At 35.8% G+C, this 27440-nt stretch overlaps 2 protein-coding genes across 4 annotated transcripts in view; one reads left to right on the top strand and one right to left on the bottom strand.

Annotated features, from left to right (window-relative positions):
- Positions 1-18606, top strand: part of LOC127864460 (uncharacterized) — a 47880-nt gene extending 29274 nt beyond the window's left edge. Inside the window, exons 3-4 of one of the 2 annotated variants that reach the window (XM_052404085.1) lie at positions 16809-16951; positions 17803-18606. In XM_052404085.1, coding sequence (XP_052260045.1) covers positions 16809-16951; positions 17803-17892 — 233 coding nt within the window. In that variant the 3' untranslated portion in view covers positions 17893-18606. The remainder of the gene's footprint in view (positions 1-16808; positions 16952-17802) is intronic. The other variant, XM_052404084.1, reaches the window with a different exon arrangement.
- Positions 6176-15631, bottom strand: LOC127864453 (uncharacterized). Of its 2 annotated transcripts, none has more exons than XM_052404074.1 (8): positions 14649-15631; positions 13854-14029; positions 13010-13190; positions 12166-12399; positions 11658-11784; positions 10919-11128; positions 9420-9595; positions 6176-9288 (listed from the first exon to the last, which is right to left on the bottom strand). In XM_052404074.1, the coding sequence occupies exons 1-8, from the start codon at positions 15300-15302 to the stop codon at positions 8254-8256; spliced, it is 2793 nt and encodes a 930-aa protein (XP_052260034.1). In that variant the 5' UTR covers positions 15303-15631; the 3' UTR covers positions 6176-8253. The 2 variants fall into 2 exon arrangements, with proteins under 2 accessions (XP_052260034.1, XP_052260035.1); XM_052404075.1 differs by having other exon boundaries at positions 15386-15631.
- Positions 18607-27440: the final 8834 nt, after the last annotated feature.

Genomic DNA, 27440 nt, shown 5'->3' with positions numbered 1-27440 from the left:
TATCAACAGTTATAAGTTAAATCAAGATATCATTAGTTGATATAAATATAATGGACCAGCGTTAGCGATGGGCACAAGGGAGGCAACTGCGTACGGCTCATTTATTACTGAACAATTCCTGCGCGAAATCTCGTTCATAAAAATAGTGCCGATAGGGGGTCGGAATTACGTCGTTTTTAAGGTGGTTTTCGATTGGATATGGTTAAAATAACCACTAATCATATAAGTTAATACATTTATGTTCGCTGGCAAAGCACTTTCGTTTCCACACAGTTGCGTTGAAGATTAAAAGAAAGCCTAAGAAAATTTCCAAGATCGAGAAAAATAGGTAAGATACATTGCCCAGTAGAAAAATTGCTTTTATTTTGAAGGTTAATCATTCTCCTTTCCATTCATGCCACTAATTGCTTTGCAAAATGCCGTAATTCTGCTGGTTGTTGCTAATGTATGGACCCACTATTGACCCATTTCATGAATGGCAAGATGGCCGCCGTTGTTGAAAATTCATACGACGTAAATATCAATTGTTCTTTTTTTGCTCTGTAAAGTTGCCAAAAAATGTGTTGTACGTGCTAAACATCATTGAAGGATATATTTATGCCGACATTATATCGTAATGGTAGATTTCATTCGTATATCTGTAAATAGACGTTTCGATAATACAAAATACAGACTTGCACTATTCGGACAGCAAGTATTTCGGATATAGCAATAATGATACAAGATACAAGAATCTTTATTTAACGTCGGATGTGAACAACAATTCGATACAGTCACTGTATTTTAGTTATATTATGTAGATATATTATTTCTTTGATTTCAATTTTTCTTTTTGCAGACATATCTTTGATACTAATAAGTCAGAGTCTCAGGATTGGGAAGAGTTTGACTCGGAGTCTAACAGTGAGCGTTCGGAGTCTGACAGTGAACGGTCGGAGTCTAACAGTGAGCGTTCGGAGTCTCACAGTGAGCGTGTATCACCGCAGCCAGGTCAATTTACACAGGACAGGGCTGCAAAAGCTGAAAAGTTGAAGCTTCCGCATCAGGTACTAGATAAAAAATAATATGCAATTTTAACCAATAAATATTATTCTTAGTATATCAATGACATTTCAGCAGAATGACATTTTGAAACATAAACCCCATGTAATTTTATTTTATGGCAATGTATCGGTCATTTTGAAATACATTTATTATCAACATTAATTAATCATCATTATTGTAATTCACTAATGTTTATGCATTTGAAATATATACTGTTATACTTTTAAGAAGTCAGATATCACAAAATGTAGTTTAAAAAGACAGATATCTCATAATTGAATTTAAGAAGACTGATATCACAAGATAAGGAAAAGCAGTCTTTTTTTTTTAATTCTAAAGCTGTAGCCTAATCTAGTCTACAATCCCTCGGAAATTTTCATAAAAAGGCTACATCCTCTCAATTTTTTTCATTATATTCATGCACTTAACCCAAAAAAAGAAACTTTCACCTGGAAATTACATTCCCCTATGACTAACAATGCGTGAGTTGTGTCCCCAAATTTTGGGTTTCACACACTTTCCTATATAATATGAAGGCTAAGGCCCCTTCCCCCAACAGCCTTAAATGGTAAAAACAATGAACCTTTAAGCTATTTTCCGTTTAAGAAAGTCCCTTCTTAAAGAAAATCCAGTTGAAGCAGAAAGTGTTGTCTCTGATAAGCCTGTGTGGACTAAACAGGCTAATATGGGATGACACTTTAGGCTCATGCATTAAGCCCCGTTTTCCCAGAGTGCAGCTCAAATGTTCATTTACATGTTACAGAGTACCGCAAGAAGCTGCCGTTTGTGAATGCGCCCCGATAGAGGAGATTGAGGCAAAGAAGCTGAAGGCAGCGGGGGGAAAAGAGAATAAATCAGGAAGAAATCGCCATAGGCGATAACTGAATATAAGATTTTTTAAACCATTGGATAGGTTTGTTAGTCACCTATCTTAGGAAAAATACTTACAGATACATTGAAGTTCAAATAACTAGTGTTAGGTCTTATTTAAATAAGAAGAATTTTGGTTTTTGAACCTATTTAATGAAGCAAATGATTTTACTTTTGTTAAACATGTGTGGCAGTGAACTATTGTCTGCATGTTAACCTTATATAAGTATTGGCTGTTGTTATTGGGGTGTATTTATAATTTGAGGACTTATTTTACCTAATGGACAATTTATTTTAATTGAGTGAACAACATATAAAACTTGTCAAAACTTTTGAAAGCCCCCATAAGAATTTCATTGTTTTGTAGTGACCACTATGTCTGCTCGTGACACTGTCGGTCTGACATGTGAGAGTGCAGTTGAAGTAAAATGATTCATCAATCATCACATATGAAAAATTTCAATCTATGGGATTAGTTTTTGCCTATCTACCAAACTATACCTTTGCTACCTTTGACTGACAAAAAAACCAACATCAACAATGTTTTTTTTTTAAATTTGAACAACTCGTCATCGTGATTGGGAGGCATGTGTCATTTTAATTCATCATTATGTAATGTCGGGTAATTGGACATTTCACAAGTATTTGTATATTGTGTATGCACAACAAATATAAATTGTGTCAACAAATTATGTGTTAGTTCACCATTAGTTATCATTGAAAATAAAACCTTAAAAAAGCTGCAGAGTTGTTGTTGATAGCAGTAAAGACAAAGGCTATTCACGCACATAAATATATATATATAATGTATGCCCCCTTATTTTGCCATAAACTGTGCAGTAAAAAGTGCAAAACCAATAAAAAATACGTGTTATTAAAATGTTTTAATGTGTTTTATATCTAAAAAGGCATTCACATAGATAAAAATAACTTATAAATGGCCAAAATAGCTGGTTAAATGCAAATGTCAGTTGTTTGCTGGCAATGAACCAGATTTTTGGCAGAAAAAACAGCAGAAAAATTCACCTATTTTTTTACGTGTTTTAAAAAAATCATAAACAATCTATTTTTCATCCTAATAAAAAAAGAAAGACATCATTATGTTTGTTTTAAGTAGTATAACATCAATGCCAAATATCATTCAAATATTCCCATTTTAAAAAAATCATTGCCTCTTGCTACCAGCGTTGTTTTTACCGGTATGATAAGTGTTGTTGTTTTTTACAATGATCATAACATTCATGTAACATTGATTTTAAATGGGGGGAATTTAACACTTTAGTAGATCCAGCAATAATTGTTAATAAGTACATGTTACACTTACTAACCTTAATTCATTGTATGACGTATTTCAAATTTATTTTTAATACTGCTTTAATAAATGATATTTTAGAATAAATGGTAGATATATATATAACATGTATATGCTTTGCTGTACTGATATAAAGCCATTGTAATTGTATTTATGGTCCGTATATATACCATATTATTATTATTCAAGAAATATAATATATATATAATAATCGATAATTATACCAGTAAACGTAGTACCATATTACTTCCACTCGGACTTGACCAAGAGTGAAAGAAGAGTTATTATTCACATCATATAATCTGTAAGTTAGCAACTATTGGTATATTTATTTACAGCTTATGGAGAAAGATATGATCCAGAATATTGCAGAAGGGGAATTCGCAATTGTGTTTGCTCATCCTGAAGCACTTCTTAACACAGTCAGTGGAAAAGACTTGCTGAGCAAAAGACAATTGATTGATCATGTAAAAGGGGTAGTGATAGATGAATGTCACATTGTAAAAGAATGGTAAGTAACTAAGTAAGATTCAAGATTTTATTAACAGCATTTTTAGAAGGCCAATTGCCCATGTGGACAGATTTTAATACATGCAATATGATAATAACATTAATAGACATATATACATTATTTTAACAAGCACTTGAAATTATGATTAAGCAAGGTTACAAAACGTTTAAAATAATAATAACATAAGTAGTACAAGCAGTGTGCGAAATTCAAATTTTAAAGTAATATCCCAAATTCTTTTACACATGTATAGAAAAGTTAAATTTCTTACTGGCCCGACTATATACATTTTTAAATTCCCACTACCTCGAAAGGATTTTCACTAGCCAAAAGCCCAAAACCCTTCAAGCTAGTGCGAATTTCGCACACTGAGTACATGTATCAATAAATAATTTACATCAGGAAATACATATTGACTGTAATTATATTTAAGAGGAGTACTCATACTTATCAGTACATAAATTAATGCATTAATTTTAACATACATTTACTCTTTAAACTAAATCTTATGAGGCGTGAACAAGAACTCACACAAAAATACTGTTTATACAGGATTTCACATGTATTCACATACAAAATCAAAAACAGCAGAAAGTGAGTAGGGAATATGGGCCCCATAGAACAGTCAAGACATATATCCTCTTAATTTCATATACAATTTATTAGCCTTTGTAGTTCAATGTAAGAACACTTCCCCTGCTCTGTGGGAAGAAATCTGGGTTCAACTCCCAGCAAAGGCCATAATTTACACATGTGTTATTTGGAGGATAAAATTCTTTTGCAGGGCATTTGTTTAACATAAGTATATTTTGATCATTAATGTATTGATCAAATCAATACATTTCTTCAAAGAATGATTCTTATTGGTATTTTTTCCCTTTTCATTATTTATGCACAAAGACAATTTCAATAGCTAAATCCGTTGTGATGTAGGTATACATGTTTAATTATATATGTACACCATTTTATATGGATTCAGTCAAATCCATGTAAAATGTTTTGTGCTTGAGCTGTGAGTGCTTGTACAAGTTAATGATCACAGAAGAAGTAGACTACTAACAAGATGTGTTTGTGAAACACAATGTCCCCCTATATGATGTTTGACATTGTAGGATGACCTTGACCTTGTGAAGGATGACCTTGACCTTTCACCACTCAAAATGTGCAGCTCCATGAGATACACATGCATGCCAAATATCAAGTTGCTATCTTCAATATTGCAAAAGTATTTATAAAATAAGCGATTTGGGCCACATATATTTGACCTCTGACCTTGAAGGATGACCTTGACCTTTCACCACTCAAAATGAGCAGCTCCATGAGATACACATGCATGCCAAATATCAAGTTGCTATCTTCTATATTGCAAAAAGTATTCATAAAATGAGCGATTTTGGCCACATAAATTTGACCTCTGACCTTGAAGGATGACCTTGACCTTTCACCACTCAAAATGTGCAGCTTCATGAGATACACATGCATGCCAAATATGAAGTTGCTATCTTCAATATAGCAAAAGTTATTGCAAAATGTTAAAGTTGGCGCAAACAGACAGACCAACAGACAGACCAACAGACAGGGCAATAACAATATGTCCCCCACTACTATAGTGGGGGACATAAAAATTCTAGATTGCCATTAAAAATGGAAACTTCACTGATGCATTTAGGTTTGTTTAAGTCTTTGCCTTATCATCACTTAATACATGTTTATAAAATTATGTTCATCATATTTTCTCTTTATAATCTTCAAAGCACCCTACAGATATTAATGGTTCTAAAAATGTAAAAGAGAACTCCTGTATAGTTATAATATTGCGACTTTTGTTGTTAAAATCTTCTTTCATTATTAGAGGAGAGGAATTCAGGACAGCCTTTCAAAAGCTGAAGACTCTTCCTGCGGTGTTTAATGATGTCCCATTGATGGCATTAAGTGGGACATTACCAACCAGTCTGATGAAGGAGCTGCCAAACATATTGGGTCTCAACAACCCAGTGACAGTCCAAGAAAGCCCTGACCGTACGAATATATTTCTGAAAAAACTTCACAAGTCGAAATTTGGTGACACTAATGAAATTTATGAATCAATTTTCAAAACAGAATGTGATGACCTTAAGAAAGATCCCTACAATTATCCTGTTACAATGCTTTTCATGCCTTTGTACTATATAAGCCAGGCAGCAGCATATCTTAAGCATTTGTTTGGAGATGGTGATATTACAACGTCTTGCTATGCAGTGTTGTTTTCCAGACAAGACAAAGTTGTTCTTAATACAACAGCTGAGGAGCTACAAATGGAATATCCCCGAATAAGACTGATTTTAACATCATCAGTTGCTGGCATGGGGTTTGATCCCCCAAGTGTGATGAGGATCATTCATGCAAGACCACCTCGTAACTTGTCCCAGTACCTCCAGGATATAGGTAGAGCGGTCGAAGGGGACAAAACAGTTCTGCAATTCTTCATTACAACAAAAGAGACATTGCCAAAAATATTCCTGGAATTCAAGAAGACATAGTGCAGTATTGCAATAATGAGGAAACATGCCTAAGGGAATTGTTGTTAAAACCATTTGGATTTTCAAAATCTCCAGGAATTGCAAATGAAAATTGTTGTTCATTTTGCCTGAATGAAGACATTTCAAAATTAGACGAAGCTGGAGCATTTGATAACAATGTTTGAATTGTAATAACAATTTCATTTTTTATGTGCCCGATACAACAGGTTGGTGTTTGGTTTGAAATTTGACAGGTCATTTCAGAGTTAATAAATAAAATGTGTGCTATATTTTTTAAATCCATTTTTAAACCATCAAATACACACAAAAGACAAATCATACCAAAGACAACTTGACTCTAAAAATGTTTATTTCTGTACATTTTTATCAGTATTGTTATTGCAATCCTCTTTTTTTATTCTGAAAAACAGTACACCCCATTCTAATAATGCAGCTTGTATTGTATCACTAATCTGTATTGCTGTTCAAATATGTCTGTTTGCATCTCACAGTGGAGAAACAATCTACTGATCTCAAAATTGTGAATTCTACATTAACACATTTTAAAATGAACATCTGACATAAATCTAAATTGTATTTAAGTATGTCAAACTTGAAAAGCATGTCACATCGTCTACTGAATTGCATGAAAATGGCATGTTTAATACACTTTTTACTTTTTTTCATTTTTCTGCTTATGTAGGTGACAATCACATACATCAACTATTTAAATATTAGGACAACCTCTTTGGTAAAAATGTTTTTACCATATTTTCCAAATTGATACCATCAAACCCATGTTGTCTTCTGAATGTAAAAAAACTGTAAATGACATTTTTTAACATTTTCAGGAGAAGCAAAAAAACTGTTTAATTAAAATAATAACATTTTTCCGTATTCCAATTTCTGATAAGTATTATAAATTAATTTTAAAAACAAAACATCGAAATTGAGATGTATTTTGGCAAACAATTAATAATTAAGTAGGAAGCATTTACCATAATTTTAACGCTGAGATATTTTGAATGCAAAAAAGTTAAATATGGGCTCTTTATGTATTTTGTAAAATATATACTCCTGAACAATTTACAAAATGCCAGTTACACATGTTATAACATTCGGTAGACAACATAGTTTATGTCTTGTTTTGCACTGGAAACTAATACAGAGCTGACCTAAAACAAATAATACTGAATAAAAAAAACACATGACTAACCTGTTGGTAAATGAACATAAACTGTAAATCTTCAGTGTACAGACAGAACATATTTGTGTTCTACATAAACATGTGTTCTTGCAATGAGTAGTTGATTAAAAAGTTGATGTGAATGTACCATGATATTAAATTAAATGTTATTGGTATGGTATTTTGTTATGCATATTTGTTCTTGCTAGGCAAACATTAACTCTTTCAGTGCGGGAACCGAATTTTGAAGGCCTGTGCAAACAGTTTGGATCCAGATGAGACGCCACAGAACGTGGCGTCTCATCAGGATCCAAACTGTTTGCTATTCTGATAGTATTCTTTGCAAAAAATCGAAGAAAATGCTTATTTTAGAAATTTAGCAGACAACATTTTAGCAGACGACAAATTTCCCAGCATGCAAAGGGTTAATGTAGTTCAGATAGAATTATACATGTAGTCCCAATCAACAAAATACTTCGCACATTTGAACGTAAAACGTATTTCTTCTGAAAACTGTCGTTTATAAAGAAACACTTTATTTAATGTCTTTATTTAGAATATCTTGATTCAAATGGAATGCACACTGAAGGTTGCATAAAGTACTGTTAAAACTTGAGCACAACAAACAGCTATCCCAATACAGAATATATGTCATATAAATGTTATCAAAATGATGTTTTTTTCAATTTTTAAGCATTTTTTGCTTGCATTGTGGTTAATAAGATGTCCATAACAAACAATTTCAAAACGCTTAGTTTCAAATCAACTAATATACAGGACTGAGGTTTAAAATTGTAGGGCACACTTATTACGTCACTCCATGTAACACACCCTAGCAGTCCTCCTCAGACGATTCATGGTCAAAATTGATAGTATGTCCATAATACAGCCTGTCAACTACTTGCTTGATCCTGAACTTAAGATCAACAGAGTTAATTTTTCTGACTGGTGAGCACAGGACATTTGGCATGACTTGACACACTCTTCCTATTGTTTTAGAAAACGGTCGCAAGTCCCTCAAAGAATTGGCAATAACTTCATTATCTTTTATTCTGGCTGGCGTTTGATGCCTACTAGAAACTTTCCTTACTGATGTGGAAATCTCTATTTTCTCAAAAATGTCGGACACAGTGTCTGCGGCTCTGCAACTTCTTTGAATTGCTTTTTCCGACTTATTTGCACCCAAAGCCCTGATTAAATCCTTTTGGTTTCTTACAGAGTTTTCTTGTACAAGATCACTTTCAATATTTCCTGCAGCTCCACCTCTCAGGTTAACAAATGCACCTTCCAATGTCCTAATTGTTTGCATAGGGCTCATGCAGTACTCACACTTCAATACAAAGTCCAAACACTCCTGAAAATATTTTGATAGTCTGGAGTTTGAGAAGAAAAACTGGGCACATACCATTAGGCAAGGAATTATTCTGGCCACATCTCCTTCTTTAACAATGTCCTCAAACATCATCAGGTGCATATACCAGTGACAGAGATTGCAACAGTAATTATACACAGTATCATCTGTGTCATTGGACACCACATCATCAGTCTCATGTACATAGTCTAGATAGCCAAAGTGGTCAAGGAACTGTCGCAATGAATTTAACAGTGATTCATAGTTTTCGGATTTTGACTTCACCAGCTGAATAACATTTTGGGTGCAACTGGAATCAGGGCTCTCCATGCCAAAGAACTCCATCAGCTGCTCCTTCACCATCTGTTTACCTGCCAGCGACAGGAAATCGTGATGCGCTTTAAAGGCGCCCTTAACCTTTCCATTTACATCGCTCCTTTGCAACTTGCCCTTGTAATGGTATAGGGTTCCAGCTTGTCTCAGAGTTTTGGAACTGAACAGCTCTTTAAAGCATTTCTAAAAAAAACATGACAATGTAATATATTTTATACTTGTATTACTATTCGAAAATTGTATGAAAGTATTCCACATATCAAAAAAATCCATTAAAATGCTTTGAACCTTTGCTGAAGAAGGTTGATAATTACCTCCAAGAAGTCTTGCTTGATGTGCCAGAGCTCTATTATGAAAGGGTGGAGATCTTCAAACCGCTTTTCTGGTGAGGTAGCTAAGGAACGAAGTTGTTTCGCTTCCTCTAGACGCACACGAGTTAATTGATCACCACCAACAGGGACTTTATAGGACCGAAGAAGGTCAGTGGAGCCTGTTTAAATGAAAGTTTGTGATGCTTGACCCTGAAGTTAATTTTTGTTTACATGCAAATAATTTTTTATTTATCCTTATTTTTGTAAAATGAAATTTAGTTTGTAGCATTTCAAATGCTACTTACTGATGCAAACCTGATTAACGCACACAAATGAATATAATAAATTATAAAATAATGTGCTGAATATATTAATTTTCTGTCATTTACTAGGATACTGACGTTGGCAGTAAATAAGAATCTATCAAAGTGTTTATAATACCTGTATCCTAACTGTCTGTAAAACCTGCAGTAACTGGAAGGTCAAACAAAAACAATAACAAATTTGAACAATAACATCAAACTGTAAGATTTATGTGCACAGTTGTATTTGATGTGGCAAGATTTATCATTGTACATAACTTTGATTTATTGGAATGCTCTATGCATCAGTTGCATGAAATTTATGCATTTAAAATAAATTGCCTTTCAATTTACTATAAACTGCAGATGAAAAAAAAACAACTTGGCTTAAGCAAGGCAAAAGAAGGTTACATCATGCCACAAAAACACATCTACTTGCATTATAGTAATAACAACAAGAAAATAATAACAAATAACAACATGCATGCTGAGAACAAACTATATATTGAATAAATAGAAAATACGAAAGTCAAAGATAATCTAAATAAATTAATATTCATGAACATATTTTGCATGTTCAGTAATGCTTAATGATTTCTTGGAAAAAATAAGTTTGTTTCATTATCAGCATCTTACATTTGCATAGGACAAAGAAAATTGGAACGGCAAAAATGAACAGCAGCTTTTTATTCAATATTCATTATCTTGATGATCAAGTAGATGGAAGATACTAGCCTAGGTCAATTTCAACTGTACTTCAAAGAGATTTTTATTTGACAATACTTCACTGTATAAACTGCTTATTGTGCTATGTCTTCTGAACAAGTATTTAACAAATAAATAGATTGACAAACTTACATATTGGCTACCGGTAAATGACTAGCAATGCATGGTGTACATACACAAACCCATTCTAATCTTTATAGACTCCAATGGTACTTGTGCCGCTGTGCGTATAGAAAGGTCTTATAATAGTCCTGTTTACTTTCCAGTATTTGGATATTATTATCTTTATGTATTATATTATTTAGAATCTATTGACAACAAAAGTACATTTTGCACAAGCACATTTGGTAAACACCAGGAATTATGTTCAGTCTTAGTGTATTGATTAGAATGGGCAGATATGAATGCAGAACAAAAATTCCAAATTTATAACAGAAAGCAAACATATTTACATGCAACATAACATATACATACCAAATGCCTTCATGTAAACATCACCAAGGACCTGTTGATACTGGTCCAATATATCTATACAATCCTCATGCTTGGCCTCATTCTTAAGGATGATTGGTAGCTGAAAAACTTCAGATTTTTGCCTCATCTCAGCTTGGTAAGGATGATAGATGTGGGCTGGGAGCACTTTTTGAAGCCAGGAGAAGTCTTTAAACTCAGCCAGTATTCTTCCTGGAGTAAAACAACATAATAAACAATAAATACAGTAGTCGCAACTATTTTCTATACATAACAATTCTTGCTATTTTGTATTACTTGTTTATCTAGCATTCTTCAGTGTACTACTTTAATGATTATACATTAATAACAACAGATTTGAGGAAAAACATGCATAAGCAACTTAACAGAAGAAAATTGTACATGTTATGATATCCGAGGTTTCCGTTAACTTTTGAAATCTGGAAGTCTCTGTATTTTCCACTTTGAAGTGTTGGATTTGGGAAGTTTTGAGACTTCCTGGGATGCAATTTTGAAAGTTTTTATGAACACAACTGGGAGTTAATTACTTCCAAACTTCCTTTAACAAAAGCCCAGTCTACTCAATATAAAGACTATATGTTTTAAGAGTATTTTATTAAATTATAGTGCCTGTACAAGAATTGTTTAGCTTATAGATAGATTCATGCTCAACCATAGACAATAAATAAAAAAACACTTCACACGTCAAACAATACCAGCACTCAAATAATTTGAATTTTACCTAACAATACACAGTAGGTGTTTGTCAAAGTGTCTCTGTGGTGACCATTGGGAAAGAACTTCTCTGGAGAAAGTGTTCCAAGTGATGGCATGGTGAAACTAGTGCTGAACGATCCTAGTTGTGCAATCTGAAATACAAATAGACATACACATGTTTTTGATTTACAACATTTTTGAACATCTTTAAATTGAGTTATTTTTCCTCATAAATTTAATTTGCTGTGTTTGGCACTTTGTATTAAGTGAATCAGAATCATGATATTTTTTTAGATAACTGTTGTATACATTCATTTATTTTAACTAATAAACAATGTTATCCTGTACACATGTTTAATAGAGTGGAAAGCTTCTGATACCACCAATGTGAACAAAAATGCATTACGACTATTTACTCAGTATACTGTTAACAGATCATAATATCAACAGTTTAGTGATGCTATTGTTAACATCACTAATCAAGCCAGACAAGAAGGGGTGTAATTTTAACCTTTAGCTCAAACATTACCTACCCTGCTGAAGATGATATTTGAGGCAAACATGTGGAGGTCCTTGTTGTGTCTGTCCAGTGAATGATGTCCTGTTCTGACATAGATGTCCAAATTGTCACCCGTGATTTTGACAAGTGGGTTTTTTCTTAGACTTCTGGCGATGTTGTCTTCAAGCATTTCACCAGCTTCATCCAGTAGACGCAGTTTGGATGATGTCGACATTGTCAGCCCCATGCGGTTGAAATGTGTTAGTGCCTGCCAGTAGTCAATTATAGAAATGATCCATATATTAACAGTAAGAGAAACTAATTAGAAGAAGCCACTTCATGACTTAAAGTGTTAATTATATCATTTTATTTTCACCTTAAAACCTAAGAATGCTAATGGATTTATGCAGCAGATATTAATGATTTTTAATAGTATACAAAATCAAATGCTTTCAATAACAGATAATAACAATAATGGAAAAATCCTCATTTTTGGGTCAGGTTCCAAATGGCAAAACAAATGTATATCCATAGGCATATTATGTAATTAAATTTTCAGATTGTTGTGAAAAGATATAAAATAAGTCCTGTTAATATTTTTGTGATCAGAATTTGCATAAAACATAATTTGAACCACGCTGTTAAAATACTTTAACGACAAATTTAGTTTCATTTCCAACCTCATTGATCAGATTCCTACAGTTGTAAAAACCAAACTAGGGCCATCTTTTCCTTTATTTTTTAGCTATGATGAGGCCACATATATAAATATCCCCCATTTTTTATTCCTTTAAATTAGTTTTCTGTCTACAGCTCGTTTAACTGGAATATAAATCCCTGTCTTTAGAAAATGTGCTTGTGCCAACTCTAGAGCTTACCGAGTCATCCAAGTGCCCTTTGATGGATACAACTGTTGTGAGTCTGTGCCACGCTGACAACTTCTCATTCCTGGCATTCATGAGGATGGCATAGGCAGCAACAATCGGGGCAATCTTATTGGCCGATGGGTTTTTCCCAGCTATTGCCATTGTGCAGAACAGGTCAAGGACGAACGGAAGGCTAAAAAACAACAACAAGGCATGATGCATGTCAATTTATTATTGTGATTTATTGTGAATAAGACCTGTCAACAGAGAGGAATACTGACAATTTCTTTTGCTCTTATTTGAACAAAACGTGTAAAACGAAAAAAGAAAAAGAACGCAATTCTAAATACATCCACTTCTGACAGATAAATATAAGTTTTTTATACTCTGTATTCATCACACTAAATTGAAAATGATGATCCAATAAGATAAAGTGGAAGCTTTCGTTCTAATCATAAACTGACACAAAAAACAAACATGTATATAGTATTAGTAATGTATACAACATATTAGAGGGAATTTTCAAAATATAGAAGAAAACCTTTTAAAGACTTTTAAGATGCATAGTCATGATTGGCAGAATTTACACTTCATCAAGGTATTATTTAAATGTTAATGTTAAAGTAATGCCTACAGAATCCACTTTGACAAATGACAATATCCTAAACAGAAGTAGGGTTATAACTTAGGAAGAACAGCTAGTGTGCTTGCACATTCAGGTGTACTTTAATGTTCTTTTCATTCATAAAAAAATTACTTCTACTAGAGTTCTATGCACCCGATAGGATCAATTTTTACAGTTTCACATTTTTTGTATAGATTGCTTATTAATGTATAGTAAAATTTAAGTCTTTACCTTTCTGAAATTTCCTGTAATATTTCTGGAATAATGTTTTCCCCATTCTGCATCAACTGTGAGACACTTTTCTTTTTCAGAAGAATGCTGTTAAATGCAGCATTTCTAGAGGACAATCGTGCGCAGACATTGTTGATTTGTTCCAAGAATCTTGCTTGAACTCGAGTGGATAATATCTACAATAGACCGAAAGGTTACTGGTATATTAAATAACATAGTTGCTGTCTATTTACAGAAAAACGTTTATTGTGGAAAAGGGAAATTATCTGTTTAATTTTATAGCTGGTCCTTAGAAGAATATGTACAATTTATTAGGGATTATTCTTCATTTCCTTTGAGGAATCAACACCAGTTCAAATAATTTGTAAACAATATAATTATCCCGCTGCTATTTTAAGCCCATGTTTTCATTCTACCATGATTTTAAAAATGATACAAAAATCCACATGGTGACTTTGAAACCAACAAAATAAAATAATGCCTAATACAATATATCTGAAAGTATTTGCATTTATTTTCATGTTACATACATGTTTGATGACAGCATAGTTGGATAAGTAGCTTTGAATAAATGTGATGAGTGGTGGATACAAATTAAGACTTTCATGCTGTGGAATGTCCCTTAAGCCTCACACAATAAAGTTCATCTCTATCTAACACTATAAATCTTATATTCAATACAGATCCTGATTTAAAAAATTGTATCAATACTTCCAATATGCAGATTTAAGTTGATAAATTGGTAAAAATTATAAATGTAGAAGCAAATTATTATCAGTAATTGTTAGTACAAACCTTGTTATTGGCGACAATATCCACTATTTCATCCACTATTTCAGTGCTCCCACTTGTCTCACACAAATGCTGCTTGATAATGTCCATGGCAGTTATTGTATGGATGACATGAATGTCATGTGGTTTCATGTCTGTGTTTAAAGCCCTGGTGTAGTCATGATCTGACCCAACAGCTGTGGCCATATAGTCATGATCTTTTGTGAACACAGAATGAACTACAACAACTTCAACCTCTGAAGTCTCCTTGGAAGGACCTGGTATGGCCATGTCACCAAGTGAACGCCTTGCAGGTTTTTTACCAGCAGTAGGAGCATGTTTGCTACGCTTCACAGTTGAAGATAATTTTGGTGTTATGGGCGAGACTGTGCCACGCTTAAATCGAGTTGAGTCTGATATTTGAACGCCATCATTCAAAGCCAGGTCCAGTTTTTTAACAATTTCATGAGCAGACTGAATTTTGGCGTCACACCCTCTAAAAACTCCTAATTCAATTAGTGCCTCTTGATTTGCAGAAACAAAATCCTTAAATGGCCGATTTAATAAATAAGAAATTGCTTCATTATAATTTGATTCTTTTTTTCCAGTCAAACTAAAAACTCTTTTGTTTTCACAAAGGAAACAATTCTCCGGCACTTTCTTCTTCGGCGTACACATGGTTACCTATCATTTCTACGTCGTCTGCCTGGATTTCGATGAGACATAACATATTATAGGTCCCTGCATTGTACTAAACTTACTTTATTAGCGGGCGCACTCGACTTTATTCTGTCCACTTCCCTAGTTATCATTTATTGGTTTACACTTATAACTAACTAAGTTACAGGCAATTTCTAAGGCTTAAGGAACAGAAATAAAGAAACACTTTATATTGTAAGGCGCCATTATATTTTATCGTATCACGTGGCTCGAATATCATCACGTGGTTGCTTATGATGGCAGGGTTTTGATCCAGCTATGCTGGTTCCCGTCAAATCACTGCGCGGAGGTTGTGAATTTCTCGCAAGTTAGCAGTCAGAATAGCTTTGTATCAATGTATAATGCACACCGACTTGTTAAATCACCATTTACCAGGTGAATACAACAGCACGATGTTCAACCAACATTTTTTTTTTTAAATTCAAAACTTAACGAAAGCCCAGTAAACTCTCTCATCTGATCGAGTGTGATTTGATTTTATTTTATTCGAGTTTAAACGTCTTGATGATCATGGCAATGATGATGACGATGATGATGATAATGATGATGATAAAAATGATGATAATGTTGATGATGATGATGATGATTATAGTGATGGTGATGATGATGATGATGATGATGGTGATGATGCTGCTGATGATGATGATGCTGATGATGATGATGATGATGATGATAATAATAATAATAATGATCAAAATAATTATAATAATAATAATAATAAATGAGTATATTTACTATTCAGCCTCCGACGTTCGTTTCGGGAATTCCCGGAACATCTCCGTCTATTTCCGACTCGACCGTCATCGCGACGTCTTTTGGTGAATTCACCGTTACTGACCCCGACACAACGTGCAGTATTACGTCAACGGTGACGTCAGTGTATGAGATCAGACCCTTGACGTCACCGGCAGATCCTCAAAAGCCTGGTATGTTTCTTCCAAATACAGCTTGGCATAATGCAACTTGTCCGGGCGGAAGATGTATATTTCATAATGAATTTTATTATTATAATAACTACAAAAATAATCCGTCTTTCCAGAATTTCGAATCCAATGACCTTAATGAGCCCATTCTAACGCGTTTCCGCTCAAATCCACGGGCTTATAACAACAACAGCGTTGTGTCTACTCGCTGTATTAGTACTAGGCGCTTGTCCCAAGTTTGTGATGATGGGCGTTACAAACGCAATATTATTTTATTGATTTTGATAGATAATTATCCATAAACGAATATATATTTTAAAGATTCTTCCAGATCACGAGTGCTCTTTTGCTCTTGTGAGTAAAATGCATGCATTCTGTCGTTGAATCAATGATACATTTTTTGAAAAAAGCTTTTTGCCAAACTGTGAACAAGACCATATAAGATCTCGAAATTATGGATAAATTATGAACAATCTTTATCAGAAACCCATATCAACTCTAAAGCAATCTTTGTTTGACATCAACAAATGTTTTATTCAAGAGTTCCAAGTGTGGATCATTGCCGCCGTTATTCAAGCGTCTATAGACTTCAATGACCAGGTGGTTCCGGTGCCGTTGACGACCACGTGTACGGACGGAAACACCGCCATCACGGGAACGTTCATCGTCAACATTGTCGACGAGGTTTGTATTATATCATATGAGTCGCGTTATCAGGCTTAACAGGCTTAATGCAACTGCGTAAAGTGTCGTTCCAGATTAGCCTGAGCAGTCCGCACAGGCTAATCAGGGACGACACTTTCCGCCTAAACTTGATTTACGGTAAGGAGGGACTTCCTTGAAAACTAAAAATACCATAAAAGCGGAAAGGGTCGTCCCTGATTAGCCTGTGCGGACTGCTCAGGCTTATCTGGGACGACACTTTACGCACATGAATTAAGCCCAGTTTTTTAAGAACACGACTCATTTATTATCAGATGAAAATCGATGTTATAACAACGATAGTATAAACTTGAGCTCTTTACTATCGCTATTTTTGGATCAAACACGGATTTTTCTAAAAATTGGAGAATCTGTTTTTGTCAACTACGGAAGAAAAAAAAATGTCCAAAAAAATGCTCTATTTGATTATTGTTTATGGGAAATTGTAGGAAAAATAGGATAATTAGAGCCTTGTACTACCACGGTTCTTAGCCCCGAATGAATCTCTATCCAAAACTCACATTATATTCTCTATTTAAGTCCGCGCTCTGAAAAAACAAGGCTAAATGCATCTGTGTAAATTGTTGTCCCATAATGATATTTGCCAGTGCAGTCTGCACATGCTACACAGCGACGACACTTTCCGTTTTTTTTGTGTGTGGAGTTTTACGTTAAAAGGAAGTCTCTTCCTCGCGAAAATCTAAATATTGCGAAAACATTTGACCCTGAAAAGCCTGTGCGGAATGCACTTTAGGCACATTCATTAACAGGGTACACAGTCAACGGGGTTTGCCGCGTTTAACACACGTTTTTTTTTCTCTTCGCGATTTAAGCCGCCGGTGATATCAGCACTTCCGGCGAGCGGACGGCTATCAACGACGGTCTTCAGACGATCGCCGCAATTCTCCACACGTTCAGCGTGACAGACAGTGATGACGCCGTAACGTGCTCCGTGAGGCCGCCGACTTTTGTCTCCAGCATGCCCGGAAGTTCCGCGAGCATCTATGACGCCACTGTCACACAGACGTTGCCCGGGAAATTCACAACTTCAGACCCTGATACAACGAGAAAAGTGACGTCACCGGCGAATCCTCAACAACCTGGTAAGGTAATCATTGATCATAGTGTGAATGCCTACAATTTTAAGGCTCATGAACCACCACAAGGGTACATTTAGTAATGTTCAATTGGTCATTGTCGGTTCATCGGTTCAGGTACTGTATGTACTTAAAAGTACCCGGATATTCATAAGTATACTACAAAGTACCCGTGGTACGGAAAATACATACTAAGTAAGAAAGTACCTAGGGGTATGACCGGATACCTTTAAGCGTATTATTTGTACACGGGGTACAGTTAAGTGAACTTAAGAGTACTTTAGAGTACACGGGGTACTTCTAAATTGTAACTGAGCCGACAAAGCAATTGAACCAATAGAAGTATCATCGTCGACCCGTCTGTTCATTCATCTTTAAATCGCATTTATTTTGCATTAGTATGTGCGATTATAAAACATATCTCCTTCAATATTAATGTAACAGGGTTCGGTATAAGAAGAACTTATACTGCCTTGCTATATGAGCTAGCTTTTATAGCGACGCGGTACCGGGTTCGATCCCCGACCACCATGGGGATCGAACCCGGGACCTCCCGGTTCCAAATCAGGCAGACACTCTACCGCGTCGCTATAAAGCAAGGCAGTATAAGTTCTCCTTATACCGAACCCTGCTACATTAAGAGTGTTATTTCGCTTTGTCATGTTATGGGGCGGCCTATAACTGCATTAATATGGAAGGAATGATAAGTTATATATAAATAGAGGCATTTTAGTAAAAGAGCAGAGCTTTGATTCTGGCAATTCTTTCAAATTAAACATCGACATTCGTGACATTTCACAGATAACATTTTATATAATATGTAATTGTTTCCTCACGAATATCCCAAGCTTGGTTAAATCGCGGCCGCAACTGAGTCTTTTCAAATTTCCTTGTAAACGGCCATCTAATCTGACAGTTTCTTCTTTTTCTATGTCTAACACTACAGTATGACGTCATTAATGTGTACAATATGACATCATGTATGTGTTCAGTATGAGTCATGTTAACGTCATATATGTGAATAGTGTGGATCATCTTGACGTTATTTTGTGGTACACTATGAGTCATGTCATATATGTTTATAGTATGACGTCATATATTTGTTTAACAGAGATTGAAGTCTCGGGTAAGCCTGTGAAGTTCGCACAGGCCAGTCGGGAACGACACTTAACATTGGAATGGTATTTTGTGTTTTAAGGTGGTCTCTCCATAGCAAAAACACAGTTTAAGCGGAAATTATTTTCCCTAGAATGACACTTCATGCAAATTCCTTTAAGGGGCCTTTTCACAGATTTGTGCATGAATTGAAGTTGGCATTAAATTCTCTTTATTGATAAATGTAAATATTGGATCTAAAAAGCTCCAGTAAACACACGAATACAATTAAAGAAATAAAAAAGTAACCCTCAACTCGGCTCAAACCACTGACCCCTAGAGTAAAACTTACGCTAAGACCACTCGGCCATCCGTGCTCATACAATTAGTGATGTATTTTATACTTTATATTAGCAATCATCGTATAACAAAATATAACGACAACAAAAGAACTCTCAAAATTATTCAATCATTTCGCGTTGCAACGCTTTATACTTTCCAGGTTTTTAAATCGTCAAAATATGCATATAGTAATGAAAATTTTAGTGCATGGTAAAATTTAAGTATTACAGTTTCCTGGCGAATATCATAACAACAACGAAAATTTGCGAATCTGAAACATTTTTGTTTAATGTTCTAAGTTTACCATAAAGTAAAAAGGTGCCTTTTAAACCCCGTTTTTTAATCAAACCGGCTCATTTCATTAAATAATTAGTGTGTGTTTCTCTTTCAGCCTTCGGTGTTTGTTAATCTTCCTGCGGTTATTTTACCGTCAATGGCCGAGTCAGTGACGTCTAAAACATTACTATATACTCTCACAGTATCGGACCTAGGCGGTATGTGTAACTTTGTAGGATTTTAACCCATTTATGCCTAGCGTCTAGATAAAAGGCCTTGGCAAACAGCGTAGATCAGATAAGACGCAGCATGATACGGCGTATCATCGGGGTCTGCGCTGTTTGCTTAAAGGAATTTATGTAAGAAATATTCTAAAAATAGAAATAAATATACTAGACATCCCTAATTATGGAAATAAATTGATCAAATTTAGAAGGATGGGAGAGTCTAATAGGCGTAAATGGGTTAATTTCACAAACCATTTGCCTTGTGTGGAAATATAGATCCATTCATCGTCGAAATATGCCTTATGTTATAAACTCGGATTTAAGAATTTTAAAGTGACATTATGGGCATATTTCACTGTTGAATTGAGCTGAACCGAATTAACAGGTCAAAAGAGTAAGTTAAAAAATGTGGTTACTGACCAATTATCTGCAACTCATCTTGCTACTGGTTTTTTATAAAAATATATTTTATATTATATATTTTACGTGACCCACCCAGTCCTGTAAGCCGAAATGATCCGTAAACAAAATGGTGTCTTTGTGTCGTATAAACAAATCTGCACTAAAACTAAATTTAGGTTCACATTGTACATGAGTAATCAGTTGTCAAACGAAAGTACGGTTGATATTCAAATGCATTATTTTTCTCTTTCCGGGATATTGTTTTAGTATGTTGATGCTGCATTAACTAATATAAGTGTATATGAAGTGGAAACACCAACAAATAAAGAACGGTTGCGATAGACACCTATAAACTGTTAGATGCCCATAATATCACTTTAAGAATTGATTGGATAAAACTATTGATATTTATATAATAATGTCATTGTTTAAACGACGTCGAGCTTGTGGTTTAGGATTTCTAACTTTATTTGAGTCGCGCTCTGCAAAAATGGGCTTTAATGCATGTGCGTAAAGTGTCGTCCCAGATTAGCATTAGCAGTCCGAACAGGCTAATAATAGACGACGCTATCCCCCTAAACTTGATTTTTGCTAAATAGAGACTTTCTTGAAACGAAAAATATCATAAAAGCGAAAAGTTTCGTCCCATATTAGCCGTGTGTGAACTGGACAGGGTAATCAGGGACGACACTTTACGCACATGCATTACACCCCTTTTTCACAGAGCACGGCCCATATACTTTTAATTTATTCAATTGTAAGGCCAAACAAATTTGATCAAATTGAACATCGTATTAAAAATAATAATTATTGCGCCTTCATGATCCAATTAGCCCCGCATCCATTTTTTTAAAGCAGAGTTGATTTCTATTATTTTCAATTTGGTAAAGCCTACACATTTTACCACACATACTGTTTAGTTTTCTTAAAACGGATTATAATACAAAATGACAACATCTAATAAGATGAATGCGTTTATTAGATGATCAGCAAATACACAATGACTTTTATTATTTTGCACGTTGCGCTCACCTCTGATGATATCGCAAATTAAAAACTATTTTATTCTGTATGTGTATGGCGCTCGATCGCTCACATGTTTCGGAAGATTATTCCGTCATACAGTTGCTCAATGCATTGTTACCAAACCAAATACGTTCTATGTTACCAGCCAAAGTGTGCTATTTTAATTTGCTATAACATTTTCTTCGGATTGTTTTCTTCAAATTAAGTTTTAACAAAACGTTGTTTGTGTGTAAAAAGATAATTGCGTCAATAGAACATCACGCTTTGTCAACAAAACAAAACGCCTCAAGTGAGGATTTGTTAATTTTGGTATTCAAGGGTATAACTATGTTCAAGGAGCTTTTTCTGTTTATTTTCAGTTCCACCATAAAACTTGAGCGATACTGCACTTGCCGTGGGCATTCTACATTTGGAGCAAAGTACTGTGACACCGCCGAATACCCGTACGTGGCGTCATCATTTACGTCATTGTTTACATTAAGGGTATTTGTTCAATTTGGTGGATTATCGATTTTAATTCACGAGTGATCATTACAAATATTTTTTTTATGATAACGAGTCAATTAAAATCAATTTCCACCGAATGCAACCAATTTTCTTTTCACTTTATGCTTTTTACAAATGATAATATTTGTATAAAACAAACACGCTTTTTTGTAAAAAGTAGTTCCGGTAAAACAATGTAAAAGTCACTAAGATTTGATTGTCAGCGTGTGTTGATCTTATAATGTTAATCAAACGCGATTTAAACGATACATTAAATAATGGGGTGTGTATGTTTATTTAGTATAGTTTTGTGCATATTTTATAACTTACGAGAGTACTTTAGAGTACCTGAGATACTTTTAAATAAGACTTGAGCCGACAACGACCAATTTAGCAATATTTACATGTTCATGCAGAGTACCTGGTGTACGCCCACAATCCAGGCGGATTCGATTTCGAAAAAATTTCCAGAGCCGTGAACGTCGAGATCACGTGCGGCGACTCCTTGTCCACCGTCAAAAAGACGCTGATTGTGAACATAATCAATACGGTACGTCAAGGGCCTCTTTTCCATCGCTGCAGACAAAAAGGAGTGTACATGTTAATGGGGCCTTTTCACGTTTTGGCAATTTGGCAAAGTTGTTTCAGATTCGCATATTTTCGTTTTAATTATGATATGTGTCAGGAAACAGTAACACTGAACATTTACCATGCTCTAAAATATCCATTATATGCATCTTTTGACGATTTAAAAACATGAAAATTATCAAACGTTGCAATGCGAAATGATTGAATAATTTGGAGAGTTTTGTTGTCGTTTAATTATGTTAAACTACTAAGTTTGCTTATATTAAGTATAAAATACATCCTTCATGCATACTTGGCAGGATGGCCGAGCGATGTAATTGTTTTTTAGACCAGGACTACAGGTGTCACTTGTTCAAGCCCTGCTTAGGGTCACTTTTTTCTTTTTATGCCCCCCTTCGAAGAAGAGGGGGTATTTTGCTTTGCTTATGTCGGTATGTCGGTCTGTCTGTCGGTCGGTCCGTCCACAAGGTGGTTGTCATATGATTACTCAAGAACGCTTGGGCCTAGGATCATGAAACTTCATAGGTACATTGATCATGACTCGCAGATGACCCCTATTGATTTTTAGGTCACTAGGTCAAAGGTCAAGGTCACGGTGACCCGAAATAGTAAAAAAAAAATTGAATTATAACTGAAGAATGCATACGCGGCAAACAGGGCAAACTCTGAACAATATTACTGAAGCAACTGGTCTGTAATCCTAAATCTATAATTATCAGTCCAATGAAACATCATCCTTTTAGTAAAATACAGTGGATCAGTAAAAATATTATCAGAATATGAGATTTTTTGTATATTGTGTATATTAAATATTGTGTTTATGTTTAATTTTGTTGATTAATATAAATATAAGCTGGACACGGGAGGTAATACACTATTATATCTTTCTTATATACAGGGGAAACAAATGTACTAAATTTTAATTTCATGTTTTATAAATAGAGGAAATTTGTTCATGTCAGTGTGAGATCATTTGTTATTTTTTTTTTAAACATCATGTAATAAATTACCACTCCCCACATTAAACCCCCCTCTCATCCCCACCCCCACCCCCCCACTCCCCCTACCTCCCCACCCCCCTACCCCCCTATCACCCCCATGTTTGTTTTAAACATCTAATAAATAATCCCACCCCACATTATACCCGCCTGTCACTCCCCCCTATCCACCATTTTTTTTAAACATCCAATAAATTACCACACCACACATTATACCCCCCCTCTTACTCACCCCTACCACCCCCCTACCTTCCCCCACCCCCCATTTTTTTAAACATCTTATAAATTACCCCACCTTACATTATTTGCCCCTCTCACACCCAACCCCCACTCCCCCTCCCCCTACCCCCCCACCCCCCACCCCCCCACCCCCACCCTCCCCTCATTTTTTTTAAACATCTTATAAATTACCCCACCCCACATTATTACCCCCTCTCAACCCCCACCCCCCTACCCCCCACCCCCCAATTGTTTTTAAACATCTAATAAATTACCACACCCCACATTATACACCCCTCTCACTCCCCTATCCCCCTACCCCCCCATCCCCCCACCCCCAATTTGTTTTAAACATCTAATAAATTACCCCACCCCACATTATTACCCCCTCTCAATCCCCACCCCCCTACCACCCCCCCATCCGCCCCAATTTTTTTAAACATCTTATAAATTACCACACCCCCATATTAAACCCCCCCTTTCATCCCCTACCTCCACCCCCCCAACTACCCCCACCCTCCCAGATTTTTTAAACATCTAATAAATTACCACACCCCATATTATACCTCCCTCTCACTCCCCTACCCCCCAACCCCCCTCAATTTATTTTTGTATATCTAATAAATAACCCCACCCCACATTATTACCCCCTCTCATCCCCCACCCCCACCCTCCCCCACCCCCCACAATTTTTTTTAAACATCTTATTAATGACCACACCCCACATTATACCCCCCTCTCACTCCCCCTTGATCATGACTGGCAGATGGCCCCTATTGATTTTCAGGTCACTAGACAGGGGTTTTTTTTGGCCCGATTTTATAGCCGAAATTCGGCTATGTTCCCAATGTCTTATGCGTATTTTATCTCAATTTTAATTCATTTACATTTAACAAAGTATTTTATGATTTTTGTTCTTTTAATTTATTTTTAATTATTATAAAGTGTTATATCAAATTTAGTATTTCCCTAATTAGTGGACTTTTCGTGTGGAAAAAAAGGCTAATGAATAAATTTTCCCAATTTCATGAAAATGCAGATAAAATTCCCAATTCCAAAGCCATGGGCTATCTTCCCAAAAAGTGGGAAAAAAACCGGCTAGGTCAAAGGTCAAGGTCACAGTGACTCGAAATAGTACCATGGTTCCCGGATAATAACTTACATTAGGTCAAAGGTCAAGGTCACAGTGACAAAAAACGTATTCACACAATGGCTGCCACTACAACTGATAGCCCATATGGAGGGCATGCATGTTTTACAAACAGCCCTTGTTTCTTTGTAAGTTTCATTCTTTATTTTTTTACTGGAGCTTTAGAGATCCAATGATTACATTTATCAATATAAATCATTTAATCACATACTTTAAAATTTGCCAAAGTCTGTGAAAATGTAAGTCAGGTAAGATATTAAACGCATTTCCATTGGTGAATATTTTAACTGAGGTGTGACTATATTGCAAGGAAGTGTTAATTTTTGTCAATAAATGCTTTTTTTTCAATGATTTGAACGCGGTTGCACTATTCGTAAATAATTATTATTTAAATAAAAATAATCTACCTGAACCAACACATCTTCTTTGTGAACCTCGATCTGGGTAAACGGGTTTGATGCATGTGCAATAAGTGTCGTCCCAGATTAGCCTGTGCACTCGCACATGTGCAATAAGTGTCGTCCCAGATTAGCCTGTGCACTCGCACATGTGCAATAAGTGTCGTCCCAGATTAGCCTGTGCAATAAGTGTCGTCCCAGATTAGCCTGTTCACTCGCACATGTGCAATAAGTGTCGTCCCAGATTAGCCTGTGCACTCGCACATGTGCAATAAGTGTCGTCCCAGATTAGCCTGTGCACTCGCACATGTGCAATAAGTGTCGTCCCAGATTAGCCTGTGCACTCGCACATGTGCAATAAGTGTCGTCCCAGATTAGCCTGTGCACTCGCACATGTGCAATAAGTGTCGTCCCAGATTAGCCTGTGCAATAAGTGTCGTCCCAGATTAGCCTGTGCACTCGCACATGTGCAATAAATGTCGTCCCAGATTAGCCTGTGCACTCGCACATGTGCAATAAGTGTCGTCCCAGATTAGCCTGTGCACTCGCACATGTGCAATAAGTGTCGTCCCAGATTAGCCTGTGCACTCGCACATGTGCAATAAGTGTCGTCCCAGATTAGCCTGTGCAATAAGTGTCGTCCCAGATTAGCCTGTGCAATAAGTGTCGTCCCAGATTAGCCTGTGCACTCGCACAGGCTTATTCAGGACAACACTTTCCGCTTTAACAGAGTTTTGTGTTTAAATGAGGTCTACTATGAAAAAAATCCAACTTATGAAACAAGTTGTCACCGATGAGCCTGTGCGGACTGCACAGGCTTATCGGGGACGAAGCTTTACAGGACTTTCATTTAGGAGAGAAACCTTCAAACGAAAGCTTCCATAAATGTTAAAGCGGAAAGTGTCGTACCTTATAAGCCTGTGCGCGTATGCATTTAGCCCCGTTTTGATATATTTCCGTAGGCACCGGTGATCACTTACCCAGGAGGCTCCAGTGACGTCGCTGAGGACGTTAGCGGAACGTTGACGTTAAAGACGTTGGATTTCGTAACTTTCGATAAGTCTGACGCCACCTGTTCAATGACGAGCGCTGACAGGGGACCATTCGCCGTCACTGGTTAGTACATAATCTCTCGTATTAGTGTAAAGTCATTTTTATTTGTGGGGTATTAATTTTTCTTGATTTCATGGGTCGACCCATTTACGAATTTAACACAAATAAATCGGAAAATGACCGACGCAATTTCCTCGTTTATTTCCCCAAAAATCATAATTCCACGAATTGCGCGTTTATGGTATTTTTTGTTTTGTTAAAAGGAAGCCTCTTTAGCAAAAATCCAGTTCAGGTGGACAGTCAGTGTCGTCCCCGATTAGCCTGTGGGAACTGCATAGGCTGATCTGAGATGACGCTTTAGCACGTGCATTAAGTCCAGTTTTCGCAGAATGAGACATATATAAGCTCACGCACAGACGTCTTTTAGGCAACCAAATCGTGAAGATGGCTGGAGCTCTGGACTTTGAGACAAAGGCGACGTATAATCTTGACGTCACGTGCACTGACGGCCTTCTTGAAATCACGGATACTTGCGTTGTCAAAGTCCAAAACGTCGTGAGTGACGTTGATATTAACGTCTTGAGTAACGTTGATATTTACGTCGTGAGTAACGTTGATATTTACGTCGTGAGTAACGTTGATATTTACGTCGCGATTAATGTTGAAAAAGCGTAAAGTTGATATTTAAGTCGTGAGTAACGGTTATATTTTCGTCGTGAGAAGCGTTGATATGTACGTTGTCAGTTACGTTGATATTTACGTCGTGAGTTACGTTGATATTTACGTCGTGGGTAACGTTGATATTAACGTCGTGGGAAACGTTGATATTTACGTCGTGAGTAACGTTGATGTTTACGTCGTGAGTAACGTTGATATTTACGTCGTGAGTAACATTGATATTTATGTCTTGAGTAGCGTTGATATTTACGTCGCGAGTAACGTTGATATTTGCGTCCTTACGAGTGCGCCTTTGTGAGAAAAGTAGTTTGAACGCATGCGCGTAAAATGTTGTCCCGGATTAGCATGAGCCTGTGCACGAACGACACTTTAAGCAAATACATTAAGTCCAGTTTCAAAACGAAACCCAATTTATACTGTATCATTTAAGGGTCCA

Source organism: Dreissena polymorpha, chromosome 1, assembly GCF_020536995.1.
Source record: "Dreissena polymorpha isolate Duluth1 chromosome 1, UMN_Dpol_1.0, whole genome shotgun sequence".
In the NCBI taxonomy this organism is placed as follows: domain Eukaryota; kingdom Metazoa; phylum Mollusca; class Bivalvia; order Myida; family Dreissenidae; genus Dreissena; species Dreissena polymorpha.
Note: the sequence above shows the minus strand (reverse complement) of the source record. Positions and strands in the feature narration are given on the sequence as shown.